This window comes from Plectropomus leopardus, chromosome 4, assembly GCF_008729295.1.
Source record: "Plectropomus leopardus isolate mb chromosome 4, YSFRI_Pleo_2.0, whole genome shotgun sequence".
Classification (NCBI taxonomy): domain Eukaryota; kingdom Metazoa; phylum Chordata; class Actinopteri; order Perciformes; family Serranidae; genus Plectropomus; species Plectropomus leopardus.
In genome coordinates this window covers 18,211,857-18,230,164 of record NC_056466.1, presented here as the reverse complement: position 1 = coordinate 18,230,164, position 18,308 = coordinate 18,211,857, and the positions used below count along the sequence as shown (strand labels likewise).

The following is an 18,308-nucleotide window of genomic DNA, read 5'->3' as shown; positions in this document are numbered from 1 at the left end:
GGTAGGCTACTGAAGTTGCCCTTTAAATACACAATTGGAACCAATTGTTCTGTGGGCTCATGAACTGGAGCCAGGGTGGCTTGTTATGTAAATTAAATAAATGTGTTGGAAACAAAATCTTCCCCAGTTAGCTGATGAGTAAGTTAGCATGTGATGCTGCCTGCTGTCATTTGAATGCTTGAAGAGTTAGGTGATGTACCGAACCTCCTCATTTATTTTCAGGAGTAGTCAAACACCTTTTATTTTAAGCAGTTTTTTCTTTAAAAATAAAAAAAAAAATCGCAATTCTAGTTTTGGTGGAAAAACTTTAAATTGACAAAAATTCTTAAAAATCTCAATTTTTGAGATTTAGATAAAAAATAATTCTACATTTACAAGTCTACATTTAGGAAAATACATTTATTTGCTTCTTGAGTAGATGAGATGAAGTAAATCTTCTCATCTGACACTTGATAAGAAAGCAAATACAGCAATTATCTAGGTATATATAATATTTAATTGTATTTAAAGCAAGATGATGCAACTTTTGCTAAAAAGCAATTTAGTTTTACTGCTATCCCATAACTTGGTGATACTCAAATTTGGGTACATGTAAAAATTAAGTTATTTCTTTCAGTCATTAAAATATTCTATCCACTTATTAAGTCATCTGCAACACCATTACAAAGTAGATATGAGTGTTTGAAAACAAGTTTAAACAGGTAACTAAAAGTAGGCTAATAAATGAGAAGTACATAGAATCAAGTTTTAAAATGATAAACGGCTGAAACAATGAAAAGTAATGGATAAATGGTTGAAATAGTTAGCTATAAGAATAGATAACAATTCAAAGAATTAACAAGCAGTGGGATAAATACACACACACACACACAAACACACAAATATGCAATATGCTCACCTGGCGCATACAACAACATTTTTTTTAGCTTCTGCAGTACATTGTGATGATGTTCCCAATTTTTAAAACGCCTTTCATATTGAGAAAAGTTGTACAAATATAAAACCACCATGGCTAAAAAATGCAGAGTAAAAACATTCATAATTGACCTAATTTGCATTTCGAGGTGTCCTGTTAACAGTTATACAGAGACGTCTCGTTTATGATGGTGGTCTATGGGGGAAAATGCTTTTTGGGCCTCAGGGGAATTTTTTTGTTGCAGTACCATGAGTGGCCACTGGGGAAAATTGTCTGCAAGGCTGAGCGGCTTGTTCGGGGTGTATTATAGGTAGTCTGGATACAGCCATGGGAGCAGGGCCCCATTCATTGCTATGAAAGCTGCTCAATGGCAAAATATGCTTTTTTTACAGGTAGAAAATACAATAAAATACCCACATCTACCGGCCCATAAGGCATGCACACTAGAGACTTACAGCAGTCAAGTGCGACCGAGTGTGCGTAGGCAGGTAACTTCTGCCGGCAGAGCGACTGAATTCCAGTTTAACGTTTCGCTAGCTTGTATGGCCGTCTAAAAAATGTAATCTTGCGGCTCTTTTAGCCAGTTACCAAACTGGATGGTTTAAATCTAGATAGTGAAATTAGTCATTTCGAGGGGATTTTGATGCTTACAAATTTTTTTTTTTTTTTTTGCTGATTTACAGACGTCTCTTTCTTGATGTAAGTCAAAGGGGAAAAGTCTTTCTGGGCCAGCAGGCATGACGTGACCGACCCCAGTGTTGTATTCCACTTTTGGCCTGTTCTGCTGAGGTACGATAACTCCACTTGGACAAACCACACACACACACACACACACACACACACACACACACGCACACACAAACTGCAGTTCCCTTTAGTGATGATTATGGCAATTTTAGTCATTACATTATTTTGGACAGCAAGATGAGATGCCAGTTTGCCTCATTTCTTTTTGAGTATATTTTATCAATATATAATAACTACCGCCAAGAGAAGCCCAATTGCTGACCAAACCAGCCTAACTATTGACAGTTAAATTGTATTTCAAAATTAGCAATATTCACTTTTATATAATGACTGGTGTTAGACATTTGGAACATATAGTGGAAATCAGTGAGATAGGGTACTTAAGTTCATCAGACAGGGTACATCAGATCAAATAGGTTGAGTACCACTGCCACAAATGAGTCACAAGTTGATAAGAGTCATATAGTTATAGCCACACAGCAATATCTACAGCTTGCCAATATATGACAATCTGTCGGTCATACCAGACCAAGTTAGGCTGTACAGTGACAAAACCCCAGAGAGTATTGAGCAAACGTGTTCAACTATTTATTCGTAAGAAGACAGTGACGTGTCTTCTTTTAAAACTTAAAGTCTTGCTTTAAATGAGCTATGATCTGATCAAAACACAAAGCAGCAAAAGGACTTATGTGTTCACTCACACACACAGAGAACACACTTATTTGGCTACGTCTTTTCTGTGCACTGTGACTGCCTACTTCCTTTTAAAACAGGGGATGTCCAGCTTCCTGTGCTTACTACACTGAACCCATGATAACTGATTCACCAAACAGCACCGTTGGCCTTTTTTTGTCAAAATGGTACGTCACACAGTGACTGTCTGCAGAATGTTTTGGTCACTAGCTGATCCGCAGGCGGTTGTTGGATGTAACTCGAGATCAGTTCTTTCTCTGGTCTTCTCAGTACCCCTGCAGTGTTTGCCTGAGCCACACAACAGCTGGGAATATGGCTGTCACAGTACAGCGTGCCCATTCAGGCAACGCTGGGAAGGGGTTTTCCACCGCGCACAAGCACATACACGTGACACAGATGGACATACACACACACACACACACATACACACACACTAAAAAGACATGCACACTGACTTAGATTAAGTAGCACCAACATTTTCGTGGTAAGGCTATGATCTGTGGTTACAGCTCGAGGCTGCAAGACTCAAGAATTAAAATACCCCACGCGATAATAAAGCACACTTAAAGCTATATAAATCACCAAAAGGTAAAGTGCAGGTAAACAAGTCTTTTATTACAAAAATAATGTGCCAGCTCAAGAACAACAGCACAATATCTCCAAAATATAATCATATTATTGTCAGTTGGGATGCAATCTTTGCACACACTGATAAAAAAAAAAAAAAAAGTGGATCAAACATTTTTTATCCAGTTGTATTTAACATTTTTTGATCCCAACATTTTACCAAAAAAAAAAAATCTAATTTCTTGGCTTTGGTGGAAAAAAAAGGTGACGAAACACTGAAATGTTTTGCCTTTTCCAATTACAAATGTAAAGAGAATAAATAATTATTATAATAGTTATTTACTTAAATTTGTTATTAAGAATATATAATTTACAGGACAGAAATATGTCTTAAAAAATAAACTAATAGCACCACATTATCCAAAATAAGAAGCTTATAGGTCATGAATCTCTTAATCATATGATCCTACGATTCAGTTTTGGTTTAAATGTCAAGAAAGTGCAACAGGTTTGTAATATGACACATTGAGGTATATGATATTCAATATATTGCATTCAGATCCATTATCCCACCACAATAATTTCCATCATTGCCACAGGAGAACACTAAGAACCCGACATTGGATATTTAACGATGTAGACTGATGAACTCATTTCTCTTGCGACAGGGGAACTTTGGGTTGTACAGTTTTGCTTCACTATGTACAAACATCTCAAGTCAGTCGTTTCATTTGTCGTCAAGTCTCTCCGTATTGGAAACTCCAATCAGGTTATTTTCTGCTGTGTAGTGCTGCTCTTCAGTGTTGAATTACTGTCAGCAAGAGATAAGAGTCTTTTCCAAAAATGAGTGTTGTTCCGCTTATAGTTTGGCACACTCTTCACAATGGTTCAGGTACTCTGTAGCTTCTGTGTCGCTGAATGTGGCGAGGCATCGTGGGCACTGTAGCTCCGACATGCCCGGGCATTCGTTCCACGCAGGGCTCGCAGTCGCCGCTGCAGCTGCAGGCTGTTGCTGCATCTCTGCAGTGGTCCTCAAGAGAGGCTCCGAGGAGTCCTTGTGTCGCCTTGAGGTGATCCTGTGTCCTATGTGCACACGGCACATGGGGACCACTTCTCTGTTCTCTCTGCTTGCACACTGCCGAAGACAATTCATAAGCCGTTAGGACGGCACAAGCTAATGCATACAGGAATATGTTTACTGTAGTATTGCAGCGATAATCCAGTTTCAAGGTTAACCCAGAGACCCCTTAAAACCATAAATCCGAGACGGCACACTTTAGAGTCATTTCTTTTATCTGCGTTCACGTAGGTTTTTACCGCCACCTTGCCCCTTTAGGAGACTAGTGGCAGCCCTGAGGCCGTTTGCTCCAATGGGAAAAGTGAACACGCGTAACCATTCCCTTGGTCCCACAGTCACTGAAGTAAATATTGGCCCAATTTGTCACAAGCCCTTTTAAATATCGACTTTTCCAGACGAACAAATCAGGAGAAAAATAACTTTGTTCCAGACATGTCTGTTTTTTGCAACACACTCTTGTGCGATTTGGCAACGATGGACGTCGAGAAATTAAGATAGCAGATAAAAACAAGCACCAAAATGAGGAGCAAACATTATAATTGCACTGCTTATAGTGTGGAATTGCTACACAATTTTTACTACACTTCCAAACTAGGTTTGGGTATGTGGGGGAATGACGACCATGCCCACTTCAGACAGCGAATACCATTTCTAATCAGTGGCTGTTATAGAGTATCTACAGTATACTGTGGTATGAAAACTGATGGTTATTATTGTACATTTGCCTGTCTACATTATTGAAAACACTTGCCACTAGATGGTAAATCTCATCTTTGTTTTAGTTATTTTCAAACAGGGGACTTTTTACTTGTACTTTCACTTAGTAGTTTCTAGTTTCAATCCAAGTATTTAAACTAAATCATTCTGTTTTACTTCCTTTCATGGTAATTGTAACTGATAAGAATTGTAACCATTTAATACCATATATCGTCATACTGTGATATTTTCCGAGACTGTTATCATAGCGTAAAAAAATCCCGTACCTCTGCAACTGTAGTTAACTGAAACAGAAAGTGAACGTGTTCACCTTGTTTAAGTGCTGTCGTCTCACCTGTTTGTGTATCTGCTGTTTCAACTGATGGATCTGCTCCTTGAGATCTTGGATCTGCCCCTGTGCTCGCTCTCTGTCCGCACGCTCCGACTTAAAGTCGTCTGCATAAATGAGGACCTGATTAAGGAAAAGACAGAACCGTTAATGTCACTTTTTTAAAACTCATCAGATGCCCCAAGAGCTGTAAACACTCAACTTCTATTAGTGAAATCTTGAGTTAGACCACAATGTAGCACCGACCTGCTGCTCCAGAGTCTGGATTCGGTCTTGATCTTGCCTCCTTATCTCCTCCACTTCTCTACCCAGCTGCGCACACTCGCTCATCTTCTCCTCCAATAAGCCATTGAGCCTAGAAATCTCCTGATGAAGCAACCCAGTGCTGATAGAGCCAAGCCCGGGCACCAAGGCCTGCCCGGGGGTCTCCCTCAGCCTCTGACATAAACCTCGGATATAGTCTTCCCTGCTGGAGTCATACTTTTGCCACTGAGAGTTCAGACCTTGTACCTTAAAGAAGGAATCACAAAATAAGGTTTAGAACTTCTGATCATTGTTCTCTGTGTTCTGCATTTCACTCTGATGCTGAATGTAACAAAAATTGTGTATAAATGTTTGATCTTCGAGTGTGATTTTGGGTTTAGGGGGAAATATAAGAACTGACACTGAGCACAACTTGCAAACTTATGACTTACATAAGCCACTCGCTGCTTCAGCTGTTGATTCTCCTCCTTAAGTTGACGGATTTGAGCGGTAACACTACTCAAGTCAGAAGACTCTGTCATCTGTAGAAAAAGGTGGAAGAGAGTTTACAAAAGAGGCCTTTGAGACAGTTGAATGTTGCATTTAAAGGTCCAATGCAAAGTCAATAAAAAAGCAGCCCCAAATGTGTAAACACACATCTAATAAAGTGAAAGGGTCTCGCACCTCAGACTTTTCCTGCCGAGCCACATCCTCCACCTCTCCTCCCGCCTTCTTCTCTTTCTCCAGCCTGGCCAGCAGCTCCTGGCACACCTTCACCGTTGCACCAAGCTGGCTGCGGAGCTGGTCAGCCTCCTCCGCCAGGGATGTGCAGAGCACGACTCTGGTGGCCTCGGACCGCTCCCTCTCCTGCAGGGCGGACCGCAGCCTCTGGATCTCCTGATCCTTCTCGTGGTCCGGCTGACACCTGACACTCTCCAACTCTAGCTCCTTTTCTCGGAGCTGCACATTCAGCCTCTGGATCTCCTGGGAGGAAGACAGGGAGATTAATTGTGTGATCACATCAGTTTGTCATCTATTGACATATTTTATGTACTAAAAAGATCCATACAAATAGCAAACAAATACACATAAGATGTTATTATTCTGATTATTGCTGCTAGTATTCACTGATTTTCTTTGGATCATAGCTGGATCATAGATTTTCTTTGCATGCATTTTCTGTATAAAAAAAGTCAAACTAATATTACATCGAGCATCACAATAACCTCTGGATGATTGTAATTCTAAAAAATGAAATATGGATTTAAAGGGTTTTAAAGCTTACTATTTCTTACCAGACCTGTTGAAAGTCTACCAAACTGTCCCACTGTGTTAACTTTAAAGGCTCCATCGTCTACAAACACTCATCTGCCCTGAACACATTTATGATGAGCATTTTCAGGATTATTTTACCTCAGTTTGTCGAGACGTCTTGAACTCCATATCGTTCCTCTTCTGTTTCAGTTTGTATATCTCTTTACACAAGCTCTCCAGCAAAGACTTGGACGGTCCGATAACCACAGACTCGTTATCTCCCACAGTCATGTAGATCCTCTCATATTTCCCCAGCCTCGCCTTTAAATCTGCAATGATATTGTCCTTAACATAGATCTGTTTGTTCAGGAGGTCGATTTCCTGCCGCGTCTCATGGTACAGAGTATTGAGCGTGCTGCAGCTCCGCAGTTTGTCTTTCAGCATGTCGGTGTCCGTGTTTAGGCTGACGTTATCCATTGTTGATGATTTCGTAGATTTGACAGATGTTTCAGTCTTTTAATAATCCGGCATTTGACGCCTCTGCTTCGAGTCCCGTGTCTTCAGAAATGGACCGAGGAGGTCAATTGTGTCGAAGGTTTTGCGCAGCGGTGTCGACAATAATATCCCCGCACAGTGTTGGGGGATTTCCTAGGGAACTTCCCCGCGGACTTTTTTGAGCGTCAAACTGAGCCCTGCCTGAGATTCACCGTCCACCGTCACTGGGGAGGTAAAAAGGGGGTTTATAGCCTGTTGGCACAAAAGGTAAAGAAAAGACAGATACATATTTTGCATATAAGCTAAAACTTAAAGCTTGGTGCCTCCAACTGCTGAAAAATAGTGGTGGTGCCTTCAGGGCCGTCGTAAATTTGGATTATCGAAAGCAAGTGCGTTTTTTCAAGCAGCCAAGTGGTTTTGGTTAGCAAATGTTTTAGATATTTTGTCTTGGCATTATTATTATTTTTTTTTTTTACAAATGGGCTTTTATATCAGGGTGTCTGCATTATCAGGTGGTCCTTAAAAAATCTTAAATTCAATATGGTAAACATCAGGCCTGATAGGCCCATTAACACTTGAATTTGTAAGACCCTAATTGCAAGAAATTTTTTATCTAATTTCTTTATCCATCTTTTATTGCTTTGTCAAACTCTTCTGCGTCAAAGTCCACATTTCTGATGTTATAAATCTTTAAGCCCACCACTGAACCCAATACTGTACTTTTAAAAACAACTCAAAACCCATCTTTTCAAAAGCCTACAATGCCTGCTACTGCCTCCCCAAATCTGAACTCATATCCTCTACATTTTGTTTTTGTACTTTCTTCTTGAATTTGTATCTGTTCAGTTCATGTAAGCAACCTTCAGTATTTTATATTCTCCATTTTGTATTTCTTTTCTTTTTGCATTTCATGTAAAGCATCTTACAGTACTTAGAAAAGAGCTACATAAGTCCTATATTACTACTACTACTACTACTACTACTACTACTTTATAATTGCATTTACTGGTTGGCAAAATGTAGATCAACCTAATTCACTCTAAAATTACTCTTTCGCTTTTGATTTTTAATATAGCCTAATAATACCTCTATTGATCTTTTTTTTATTGATTGTTTTGTAGCAACATATCCACCATAGTTGCTAAATTACCCTTAATCATCTATTCATTCACTTGTTTTATTTTCCTTGTGTTAAATAAATCAAAAACATTAAAGTGTGTTAGATTAGCAATAGCAAACAAGTTGTGCAAGATTAAGTAGCAAAAATGTTTTCCTGTTATTTTTATTTTAATTTATTTTTTGCTTATCTGGCCACAGAGCCTGGGGGCAAATAAAGATAAATACTTGCATCCTGCACCATTTTTTTTAAACCACAAAAGGTGTCATTGCAGGCTACAACAAAAAGTAGCTTCAAAATAACCTATACATAACTATTAGTCATATATTGACATAACTATTAGTCAATATTAACATGCAACGACAACCAATACCGATTCAAAAAGCATATATTTTCCGAACGGTAGTTTACAGGGTTTCCACGCATCCAGCCCCCTAAACGTCACAACAGTGCAGTTGGAGTCATAACAAATTCCCCCATATTTAACACACTCACGGAGGTGTTGATTTATCCCATAGCCGTGAAGGCATCATATGCGCTCGCTTCTCTTCGCTTTGTTATGATGTAACTTAGTCTTTCTAAGCAGGCTGAGTTGCGCAGTTATGGCCACACCAGTGAGTGTGTAATTGTCCTGTAGCTGTACACACTAACAGGTTGACTCATACAGTATGACTGACCATTGTGTGGCTCTTAATGATCCTGTGGGGTATTTCTGCTTTCTGAAACTTTGGAAAAAAGGCACTATATCCGTTACCGTCACAAATTAACTACAATAAAAATTGGTAATTAGCCAAAAGTGCCCTTGTAGCGTCATGCTGCTTGAGTTTACCGTATATTGTCTTAGTTATGATTCTAAAAAAATCCACAATATCATACTTTATATTGAGTATGTAATGCTGGTATTTCACAAGGCAGTAATCCAACCGCACCTTTCCTTGTGAGATGTTAAGCTGACAAGATAACTCACAATTCAATAAATCCCTTATAAATAGTGAAAAATATATAAAATGGTAAAATAATTATTATTTTAAAGATGCAAATTTTCAACAGGGAATAAGGACAAATAATCTCTCAAGAAAAAAAAAAAAACAACAAACATCCACCAACAGAAGCATTATGTGCCTGGCTTACAAGTAAAATTTGTTATGAAGGAAAATTGGAACAGCCATAATGTGTACACACACACACACACACACACACACACACACACACACACACACAGTAGTGAAAATAAATAAGCATTCAAATGCAGTATTTAGAAGTATAAATACATACACATTGTTTGTCATAAGCAGCATTGTTAACGCTGTAGCTAGTTGAGGCTTACTTAATCTACATATAGCGTTTGGTAGTTCAATCAGTAATGGAATAATTTTTTAAAAAACAAAAAAACTGGCATGTTTTGTATGTAAAATTTGCTAATTAGTCGATATAGTTGCTCTTGAATAAATGTAATGAAGTGCAAAGAACAATATTTCCCTCTTAAATGTAGTAGAGTGGTAGAAATCGAAGTGGCTGAAACTGTACCCAAATAAATGTATAAGTTTCATTCCACGAATGTGCATGTAAGGTAAAGCTGAAGCTGATTTGTAGACCTAATTCAGCATGTATTTACACATGCACAATCCTTGTAGCATGTGTTATACACAAGACATAATAATTCACATATCGCCCTGTTGTTGTTATGAGTAAAACTTCAGGGTTGGACCCTGGACTACAGACATTGTACTTCTAAAGATTACTGTGTCAAAATGAAACTATTGTCTAGACTGAAGGTGTAGAGTTAAAGACCTTAAGGTCATTCATTAGTGGGGCACATTAGCTCTGCTGGCCGGTGGGGAGTCCCAGGTATTTCTGGGTCAATCACAGCATAATGTAACATGAGAGCTGTGGAGGTGAGTCATTGAGGTCACATGGTAATCACATGAATGTTGTCAGACTCGCATGAATGAAGGTGTGAAGCGTGTCAAAACCATGTGGGAAGAAGTGTCAGGGTGGGATTTTGGGTGAATCTTTTAGACTAGTTATATAATTAATTCATATGTATTTATTTGTATTTAATTGAATTTATTAGCACACAAGATTTGATAAAAAACAAATAGATAATAACAATAATAACTAGAATTGTGCAGGAGAGGTTAAGAAAGTCAAAGGGACTGCATTAACTTTAGCACAGCTGTTTTTTCATGTTAGACTTAAATGAGAATAATGACAGACTTTCGGTACAATATGATGTGCCTGAATGTGGCTTCTCGTCCGCAGGAGATACTCTGAATACTTGAGATGCCATCCTGACACTCCTTCTTTAGTCTCACATAAAGTCTGTCTTGATCATGTGACTGCAGTAAACTCAGCTAATGTGAAAGTTAATGTGGCACAGTGTGCGGATCCCAGAGAAGTGGAAATGCTTGGGACTCCCCACTGCTGATCAAGCCTTTAAGAATGGCAAAAGGTCTTTAGACTATAGTCAGCAGCGGGGTTTTTTTTTTTTTTTACCTGTTAATATAGTGTGAGTCACCCACGTAACAACACTGCCCACATGCCTCAGGTGAAACTACCTGGAAACACTTTGAGAATACATAAGCTGATGGGACTTGTATGTAGTTTGTTGTAGAATTGACCCAATTAGTTGATGAAGAATCAAAGAAATAGTTCACACACAAAACATTTGTACATTAGTTGTACAGTGTTACCTTGAATTTGTGGAGACAATGTTTCTCACATGTCTCCATGGCAGCCATACTGATTTATTGATTGGGGACCACGTTTAACAACAACAAAACTACAGGCTATAAAAACATTAATACAACAACTCTCTCACAACCCGTGAAGTAAAGTCCAAGCCACATTTATCCAATACTTCCCAAATACATGCATTTTCACAAGAACTTTAATATTTAAAACTAAAGTGAAAGGTTTACTCATCTATAACTTCTTAAAAGCCAGACTCCAAGACTAAGGTTTTTTAGTGAAAATAAGTGTGTTTGGAAAGAACTGAGCATACAACTGGATAAATGACACTTGGATTACACTGAACAAGTTGTGTGAAAGTTTGTCAACAGATGTTTTGATCTAATTTTGCTGTTGTTTAACATGGTCCCCAGTTTTTCCATGGAGGCAGGTAAAAGTCTTCAAGGTAACACTGCACAACTAAGTGATTACAAATGGTCATTTTACGGTGGAGTATTCATTTTAATCACAAACAGTTGTAATTATCAATTTAAGTAAAAATGCTGTGTATTTGCCGGTACCAGAATTTCAAATGTGACAATTTGTTGCATCTCACATAATTTATAGTAGCCCTATAATGTGGACATTTTTGTTTGTTTGGACATGCAAAACAAGCAATTTTTCAATTACGCTTTTACCGTGGGGAAATTGTCACACATTTCACTATTTTCTGATATTTTATAGACCAAAATAATAATAAAAAAAAAACTGTCATTGTGCAAGACTATGGGGTGCTTTTTGGTATTAAATAAAGGCAATAAAGATTCTATATGCAACTTGCCAAAAGGCCAAAGTCCAGGACAAACATTATCAACAGTACAAACAGCAAAGTAAAATCAAAGCTGTAGTAACGTAAGACACAATGGCAAATACATAGGTATATTGAATTGGATGATCTAAAGAGGTAAACTTTTAAAGACATTAGACATTAAGGCAAACTTGCCATCTTTTTTTATGAATAAAATTACCTGCTGGGGTATTTTAAAAGCCTTGGGCCTCATTCATACCAACAGTTTGTGAGCAGTATAAGAATTTCTCACAGTAATCAAAGTACTGAAAAACAAATGGGCATCAGAAGCAAAACAAAATAAGTATCATGTGTTTCAGCCAAAAAACGTAAATCTGTTTATTACAGTAGCCTGGTTCTACGCTAAGACCAAAAATACAACAGATTCAGATATGCGGGCCAAATATGAAAACATTTGTATTAAAATACAGGCAAGTGTGAAATATATAGACTCACTATGTGTATGTCATTTAAGTGACACTATGTTGTTAAGCTAAACTTTGTTACATTTCATAATGGTAGGTCACTGGAAAAATAAATGTAAATACAAAATGCAATGAAAACACCACCATATGCCTGTATGCATCCAGTGATTAAGATGACCAGATTTTACCATTGACTACCACTAGATGGTGGTGTTTTATTGATAATAGATACCACAGGTTTATTTTTCATTTTACTACTCTGGCCATTAGTTTTATTTTTGAATTTGTCTTTTTTTTGGTGACTATATTGATTTCTAGCCACACAAACACAACAATGAAATTATTCATATGAAAACATATTGTTGGCAGCTTTTAATCGCTGAAAACTTTATACAAGAATAAAAGGTGGTATTTAATATTTACACAGTAATACTTTCAAAAAATATTTTACATTGCACACACATTCACACACAGACCACTTGATTATTTGCGGCGAACAAGTTACTGCTCATGAAATCAACACTATCAACCAAATATTCATCCTCTAATAACACCTAAAAAACCCAACTTGTGTCACTCATCAAACAACAGGATTAAGATGCAAACTCAAAACGTCAAAGTTTAAATGAAATATGCAAGGCTGGAGTAGAAAAATATTAGTTTTATCATACTGTGGTAGAAAAGTATGCAGTGGCTCAAGTACAAAAAGCTTACTAAGAGTATTAAAACATGAAGAGGAAGAGAATATAGCCAGCTATCTCTCATATTTGCTTGAGAAAACGGTACAAAAACACCAACATTATTTTGTCTTTGAACATCGCACCATGCACACGGGGATCACAGCTTCACTCAATATGCACCACACAATATTAATCAGCTTCTAGTTTTTAAAAGATGCAAATACATTATTTAGGAACTCCTCCAAACATCTAACCAGAGCTCTTTTTATTGAACTTTTTTTTTTACTTTAATTAGTTAAGGCCTTTGACCCTTGTGATGTAGTTTGTTCCTTTTAGGAGTTTTGAATGGTCCTAAACAAACAACTGCTGATGATTTAAACTTGTTAAAAGGATTTCCCCATGACTACAGCAGAAACAGATCCCAGGGAAAACCGCAGCAGAAAATAGCAATGTCTTAAACTCACCCCCATTGCAGGATTTATCTGTGAGCCGCATCTGCAGATGATTTTTGAAAGTCAGCCACTTTTAATCCTGGACTCAAAACTCTGGCAGTCTTCACTTTGACCATCTGACTATGAAATTGGTGATTCCCTCACACCTTGAACACCAGCTGAGTGCAATCAATGAGATGACAGCAAAGGAAAAGACATACCACTGACACTGACCACTAGGGGGAGCTAATTATTCACTGCATGCAAAATGGGAGTCTATTGGTGAAACAAGGATTTCATATTACTACAATTTAAGGAACCTTTTTTTCACCCCATTTGCTCACTTTTGTGTCTTTAGATATCAAATGAATGCCCTGCTCAGAAGACATGGCCAATCTATGTTTTTAAATCACTTAACTATGTATTTTGTTTTTTAATATTGTGGCCTTATTGATTAATGTAGCTTGAGTGTATTGGGGAAAAGCACCTTTAAGAACCAAAACTAATTGAAAATGATAATTGTAGAGGTTTTTTACCAGTAGACATGCTGTGTATTGCCTTTTTTTAACATACTGTGCTATTTAAAGAAAAAAACAACCTATAACCTGATGAAAAATACAGGAATTAAGTGTGTTGTCTGAGGCCAAAGATACATCATTGCTGAAATCTAGAGAGGAATCTATGAACCGTTATTGCAACTTGTGTGACACCTGGAAAGAGAGAATCAGAAAGAGCTCAACTAAACTTTTCCTTCAACAGTGACACATGCAGGTATTTTTTCCCCTTCCTAGCACTGCAGCTTGCGAATGCTGCGGGAAATCCTCTTAAACTCTCGCTGTCCCTTCTGCCAGCGCTTCAGCGAGGTGATGACCAGATGGCCGTCCATCTTCTGGCCCATGACCAGGTAGGCGGCATGGATGTCGTTCATCTCCTCACAGATGCACTGCAGGCCATCCTTCAGCCACAGCACCGTCTTTCTCAGGTCACGCTCCGTCACGCCGTTCAGCTTGTAAATGGTCTTGCTCTTGTTCTCTGGCACTATCTTAGTGTCGCCGTTGATGTAGGAGATCTCCTTAACTTTGATCTTTAGAGCTTGATGCAAGCAGAAGAGAAAATAAGGGATTTGTTTTCACAAAAACTGTATTAGAGATCATCTTTTTTGACATGTTGGCCTTTTGAGAGCCACCTGAGAGAGTCTGTGTGTTTCCTTATGGCTTACTGCTAAAATGCATGCAAAAGGGGAGATCCTGGTCACAATACATATTCTTTCTTTATACTTTGTAATGAATGAAACACACTTAACGTGATATTTTCTCCTGAAATTAACTGGAACCTCCCTTCATGACCTCTTGGGGCTCTGATAAAACTGGTAGGTTGACATCAAGGGCATTGGTTTTGTTTCAATATTGAGGGGAGACCACAGACTGGATGACATGACAGCTCCTCAAAAGTGAAGCCTAAACATCTCGATCTCCCCCTGGTGGCTGGCTGCAGTATAGGTCAAAAGACCCCTCCATGTTAGCATATGGGACACAAGCCAAACTAAAAACTTGTCAAATAAAACTTTCCCAAATATAGTTTCTGTTATTTTAAGTAGTTCTAATCATGCTAATGTTTCTTCAGGTATTCATTTTTCTGATAAGTTTGGTTTTATTTATTTATTTGATGCTATAAAAAAGGGGGTTTTACATCATGATTGAGAGCTATTTGCTCCATTTAGTGTTCCCGTGGTAAATAGCGCTGCCTGTGCTTGGTCACATAGATGTTTGGGCGGGAATTCAAGACTGCGGAGGCTGCTACTGCACAGACTGTGGCTCCAAATGACATCACCAGCGCAAGATGGTGGTGGCCATAGCAAGGATATTTTGACTTCATTTTTGGATAACGGGGGTAAATGGAGACAGGTTGCCCATCTTTATATATGGTTCATTGGTTAAACACATATGAAACGGATGTTTTAGGGGTCCAACAGAAAAATTTGAGCTTCAAACACACAATTTTGTGCATTCTGGTGAATTCTTATGCATGATTTGTAACTTCTTTTTTTTCATCAGTTAATGTTGTAAATGTCTGTAATTTGTCAAAATAAAAGCCCTCTGCTACTTTGTTTTTATTGGAGTAGACAAATGCATATGCTCTAAATACTGACCACCCACGAAATCTAAATGCTTTTGGTGGACTTACCAAAGTCATTCTTACACAGGTTGTCAACAATTTCGTTGTCATTTTCATCTGTTTCCTTGCAAGCATCGCACACTCTGGGCACTATAAGAGAAATTAAATGTTACAAAATCTGCCATAATTCAAAATGTTCAAAATAAGAACATATCAACATGTGACCACAGTGGATTTCATATGTACTCAAAAAAAGTACATATGTGTGGATATGATGTATAGAAAATCATGCACTTTATGAACTAATATCCCACTGAAGTCCCATTTATAATTGGGGATGGTAAATTTACAAAATAAATCATTTTAACAAGACTTTACCCTCTTTGGTGACTGGCACAAAGTTCTCGATGCCTGCAGGTGGTATGCACAGGTCATTGTCGAGTGGGAAGCGGTCGCAGTCCAGCATCTTTGGCCAGGGGAAGCCAAAAGCGGACATGACAGGCGCGCAGCCGTTCTTAACGCTCTCGCACAGAGACCTGCACGGCTGTATGGGCTCGTCCAAATCATCCAGACAGACGGGAGCGAACAGGGAGCAGAGGAACTTTCTGGTGTCGGGGTGACACTGCTTCTGAACCAGCGGGATCCAAGACGAGGCTTGCTGCAGAACTTCATTCATGGTTTCGTGTCCGAGCAGGTTCGGAAGGCGCATCTCTGTGTACTCTATATCGTGGCACAGAAGGAGATTTGCAGGAATTGGCTTGCAGTTATTCTTTTTGTAGAATAAATCATGCTGGCCGAAGTTGTACAATCCGTGGATAGCCTCCATGCAGGGTATTGTCATCAGCCACACCACCATCGCAGTCGAAATTATGACCCTCATTTCTTATGTGCGTAAAAACCTGCAGATATTATACAGGAGTTGTTGAGCATCAGCCAGGAGTCTCTGTCAGTGACCAGCTCCTACTGTAACAAGAGGTTTTCTTCCAGACATGTCTGGGAGGAGTCTGTATGTTGTGCGTAAAGACCGCGTCTCCATTCAGCACTTAGGTTTCCTAACATCAGGTGGACAAATTTGTCTTTTCGGCCCACATTTTTACGTTTTGCTCCTCTGGGTCTGACAGGCATTTCTGATTCCTAATTATAGCTCATAGTATTTTATCACCAGTCGTTTTCTTCAGAATTTCCCCCTCTATTTCATCTCCTGCCCTTCATGGAAATCATAACAAAACGTGTCTGACAGCTTTTCCCTCATTACGCCCAAATCAACAGAAATATATCCTGAGTGATCCCTTAACTTGCTGTTTTTAGGCCCATGCTGTAAATACTCTGGAAATGTTGTCAGTAGGGGCATTTAGCTCAGCTCAGTGGAGCGTTAATTTTCCATCATTAGGAGTTCAGTGGTGAAATCCTCTGGGCAGGTCTGCAGGTTCCTACCACATGGTGATATATTGTTTGCCCTGGTGTGAGAAGCAGACCACCACTCAGCACACCCAGGGGTGAAACCAAATCTGCCTCCTCTCTCTGGCTCTGGCTCCTATCCGCTCTCAGGCCCCCCTGAGCTACAGTCTGGTGTGCAGACAGCAGCGTGGTTCTTCTCAGGCCTGACCTTTCTCTCACTTTCTCAGAAGAAGCTGAAAATGAGTGAACAATTAAATCTAGCATGTATGTGGAATTTGAAGCTAAAAAGGTCAGTTCACCCAAATTACAGAAACATATTTCCCCACTTACTTTGTGGTCCCTGGATATTAAGATATTTTTTGGTTTTACTTACCCAGAGTCCTCAGCTGCTACCTCAATACAATGGAGGTAAATTGAAATTCTATTGTGGTACCAAAAACTCAGATGAAACTTGTTTTTTTGTTTGTTTTTTTCAGAAGCAATGAATCATCACTCTATTTAAAAAATAATCTAGTGTGCAAAATAGGAGAGAGCAAAGTCAGTTGGGACATTTTTTCCTTCCATTACTCACAAATTACTTGTACAATACTGAAAATAATTTGATCCATGAACAGATACAGCTTTCTGCTTACAATTCATCTTTTTTTGAGTCCAAACCCAAATGTGAAAGGCTCAATTAAGTAAAAGTACAAGGAGTGCTTTCACCCAAAATTCAGCATGCCCAGGACAGTTGGAACACCTTATTCCTGGTTAAAACATGTAATTAAAATTGGAAAAAAAAGTGTTTTTAATTTTGAACACTTTATATTACAATGTCACTTGTTAATGCATTTTTGAGAAAAAGAAAATATTTGCAAAATGATTACATTTCCATAAAAATACTGAGATATGGAGTTTGGCTGTCTGTCCAGTCTTCATTTTGGTGGCACCTATCAGCTCAGTACTGTTACCATAGGCTATTGTAGCCTATGGATTAATGTAGGGCACTTAGTTTGTTTCATTTTGCAAACAAACAAACAAAACAAAACAAAAAAACAGTCAATAACAACAACTTCACAGTAAAAAAAAAAAAGTTAAATAGTTAAACTCTGCACATTGAAAATATGCACAGGGGTTGAAAATGTAGGCCTATATGAAGTTCCTGCAATAAACAATACTTAAACAGTACAATACAATACTCTCTTTACTGCCCTGAGTTAACCATCACAGTGCGATCAGACAAACTTTAGACCCCTGTGCTCGTCACCAACAAAAGTTAACACTACTGTAGTCGGATAGGCCAGAAAATCAGCTTTCAAATACATGTTTATGTGTGAGGCATTACATAAGGCAGTATGGTACAAGAAACGTAACAAAAGTGCTAAAAATTCACTTACATGCTGTAGATTGTAAAACTGGATAAAATGTAAAGCAATTGTCTGAAGATCTCAACTTGAAGGAGGAAAATTAAGCATGGTGAATGGCAAAGAGATGGTGCTTTATAACTTACTAAAAAAAGTACTTTTCCTCCTGTCCTCCTGTCCCAACCAACCCTGCTCTCCCCTACCACATGTTGATTCCTGTGTTGTCACATTTGAATCTTTCGGA

The 18,308-nt window shown here is 38.5% G+C and overlaps 2 protein-coding genes across 4 annotated transcripts; both read right to left on the bottom strand.

Annotated features, from left to right (window-relative positions):
* Positions 1-3,266: 3,266 nt before the first annotated feature.
* On the bottom strand, positions 3,267-13,301 carry tnip2 (TNFAIP3 interacting protein 2). 3 transcript variants are annotated; one of them, XM_042485433.1, is made up of 7 exons: positions 13,242-13,301; positions 6,703-7,262; positions 5,974-6,273; positions 5,742-5,831; positions 5,293-5,556; positions 5,053-5,169; positions 3,267-4,058 (listed from the first exon to the last, which is right to left on the bottom strand). In XM_042485433.1, the coding sequence occupies exons 2-7, from the start codon at positions 7,018-7,020 to the stop codon at positions 3,783-3,785; spliced, it is 1,365 nt and encodes a 454-aa protein (XP_042341367.1). In that variant the 5' UTR covers positions 7,021-7,262; positions 13,242-13,301; the 3' UTR covers positions 3,267-3,782. The 3 variants fall into 3 exon arrangements, with proteins under 3 accessions (XP_042341367.1, XP_042341369.1, XP_042341368.1); XM_042485435.1 differs by having other exon boundaries at positions 5,974-6,270; XM_042485434.1 differs by lacking the exon at positions 13,242-13,301 and having other exon boundaries at positions 6,703-7,279.
* On the bottom strand, positions 11,987-16,254 carry sfrp2 (secreted frizzled-related protein 2). Its single transcript, XM_042485436.1, has 3 exons — positions 15,702-16,254; positions 15,393-15,473; positions 11,987-14,300 (listed from the first exon to the last, which is right to left on the bottom strand). The coding sequence occupies exons 1-3, from the start codon at positions 16,201-16,203 to the stop codon at positions 13,996-13,998; spliced, it is 888 nt and encodes a 295-aa protein (XP_042341370.1). The 5' UTR covers positions 16,204-16,254; the 3' UTR covers positions 11,987-13,995.
* Between the last annotated feature and the right edge of the window lie 2,054 nt (positions 16,255-18,308).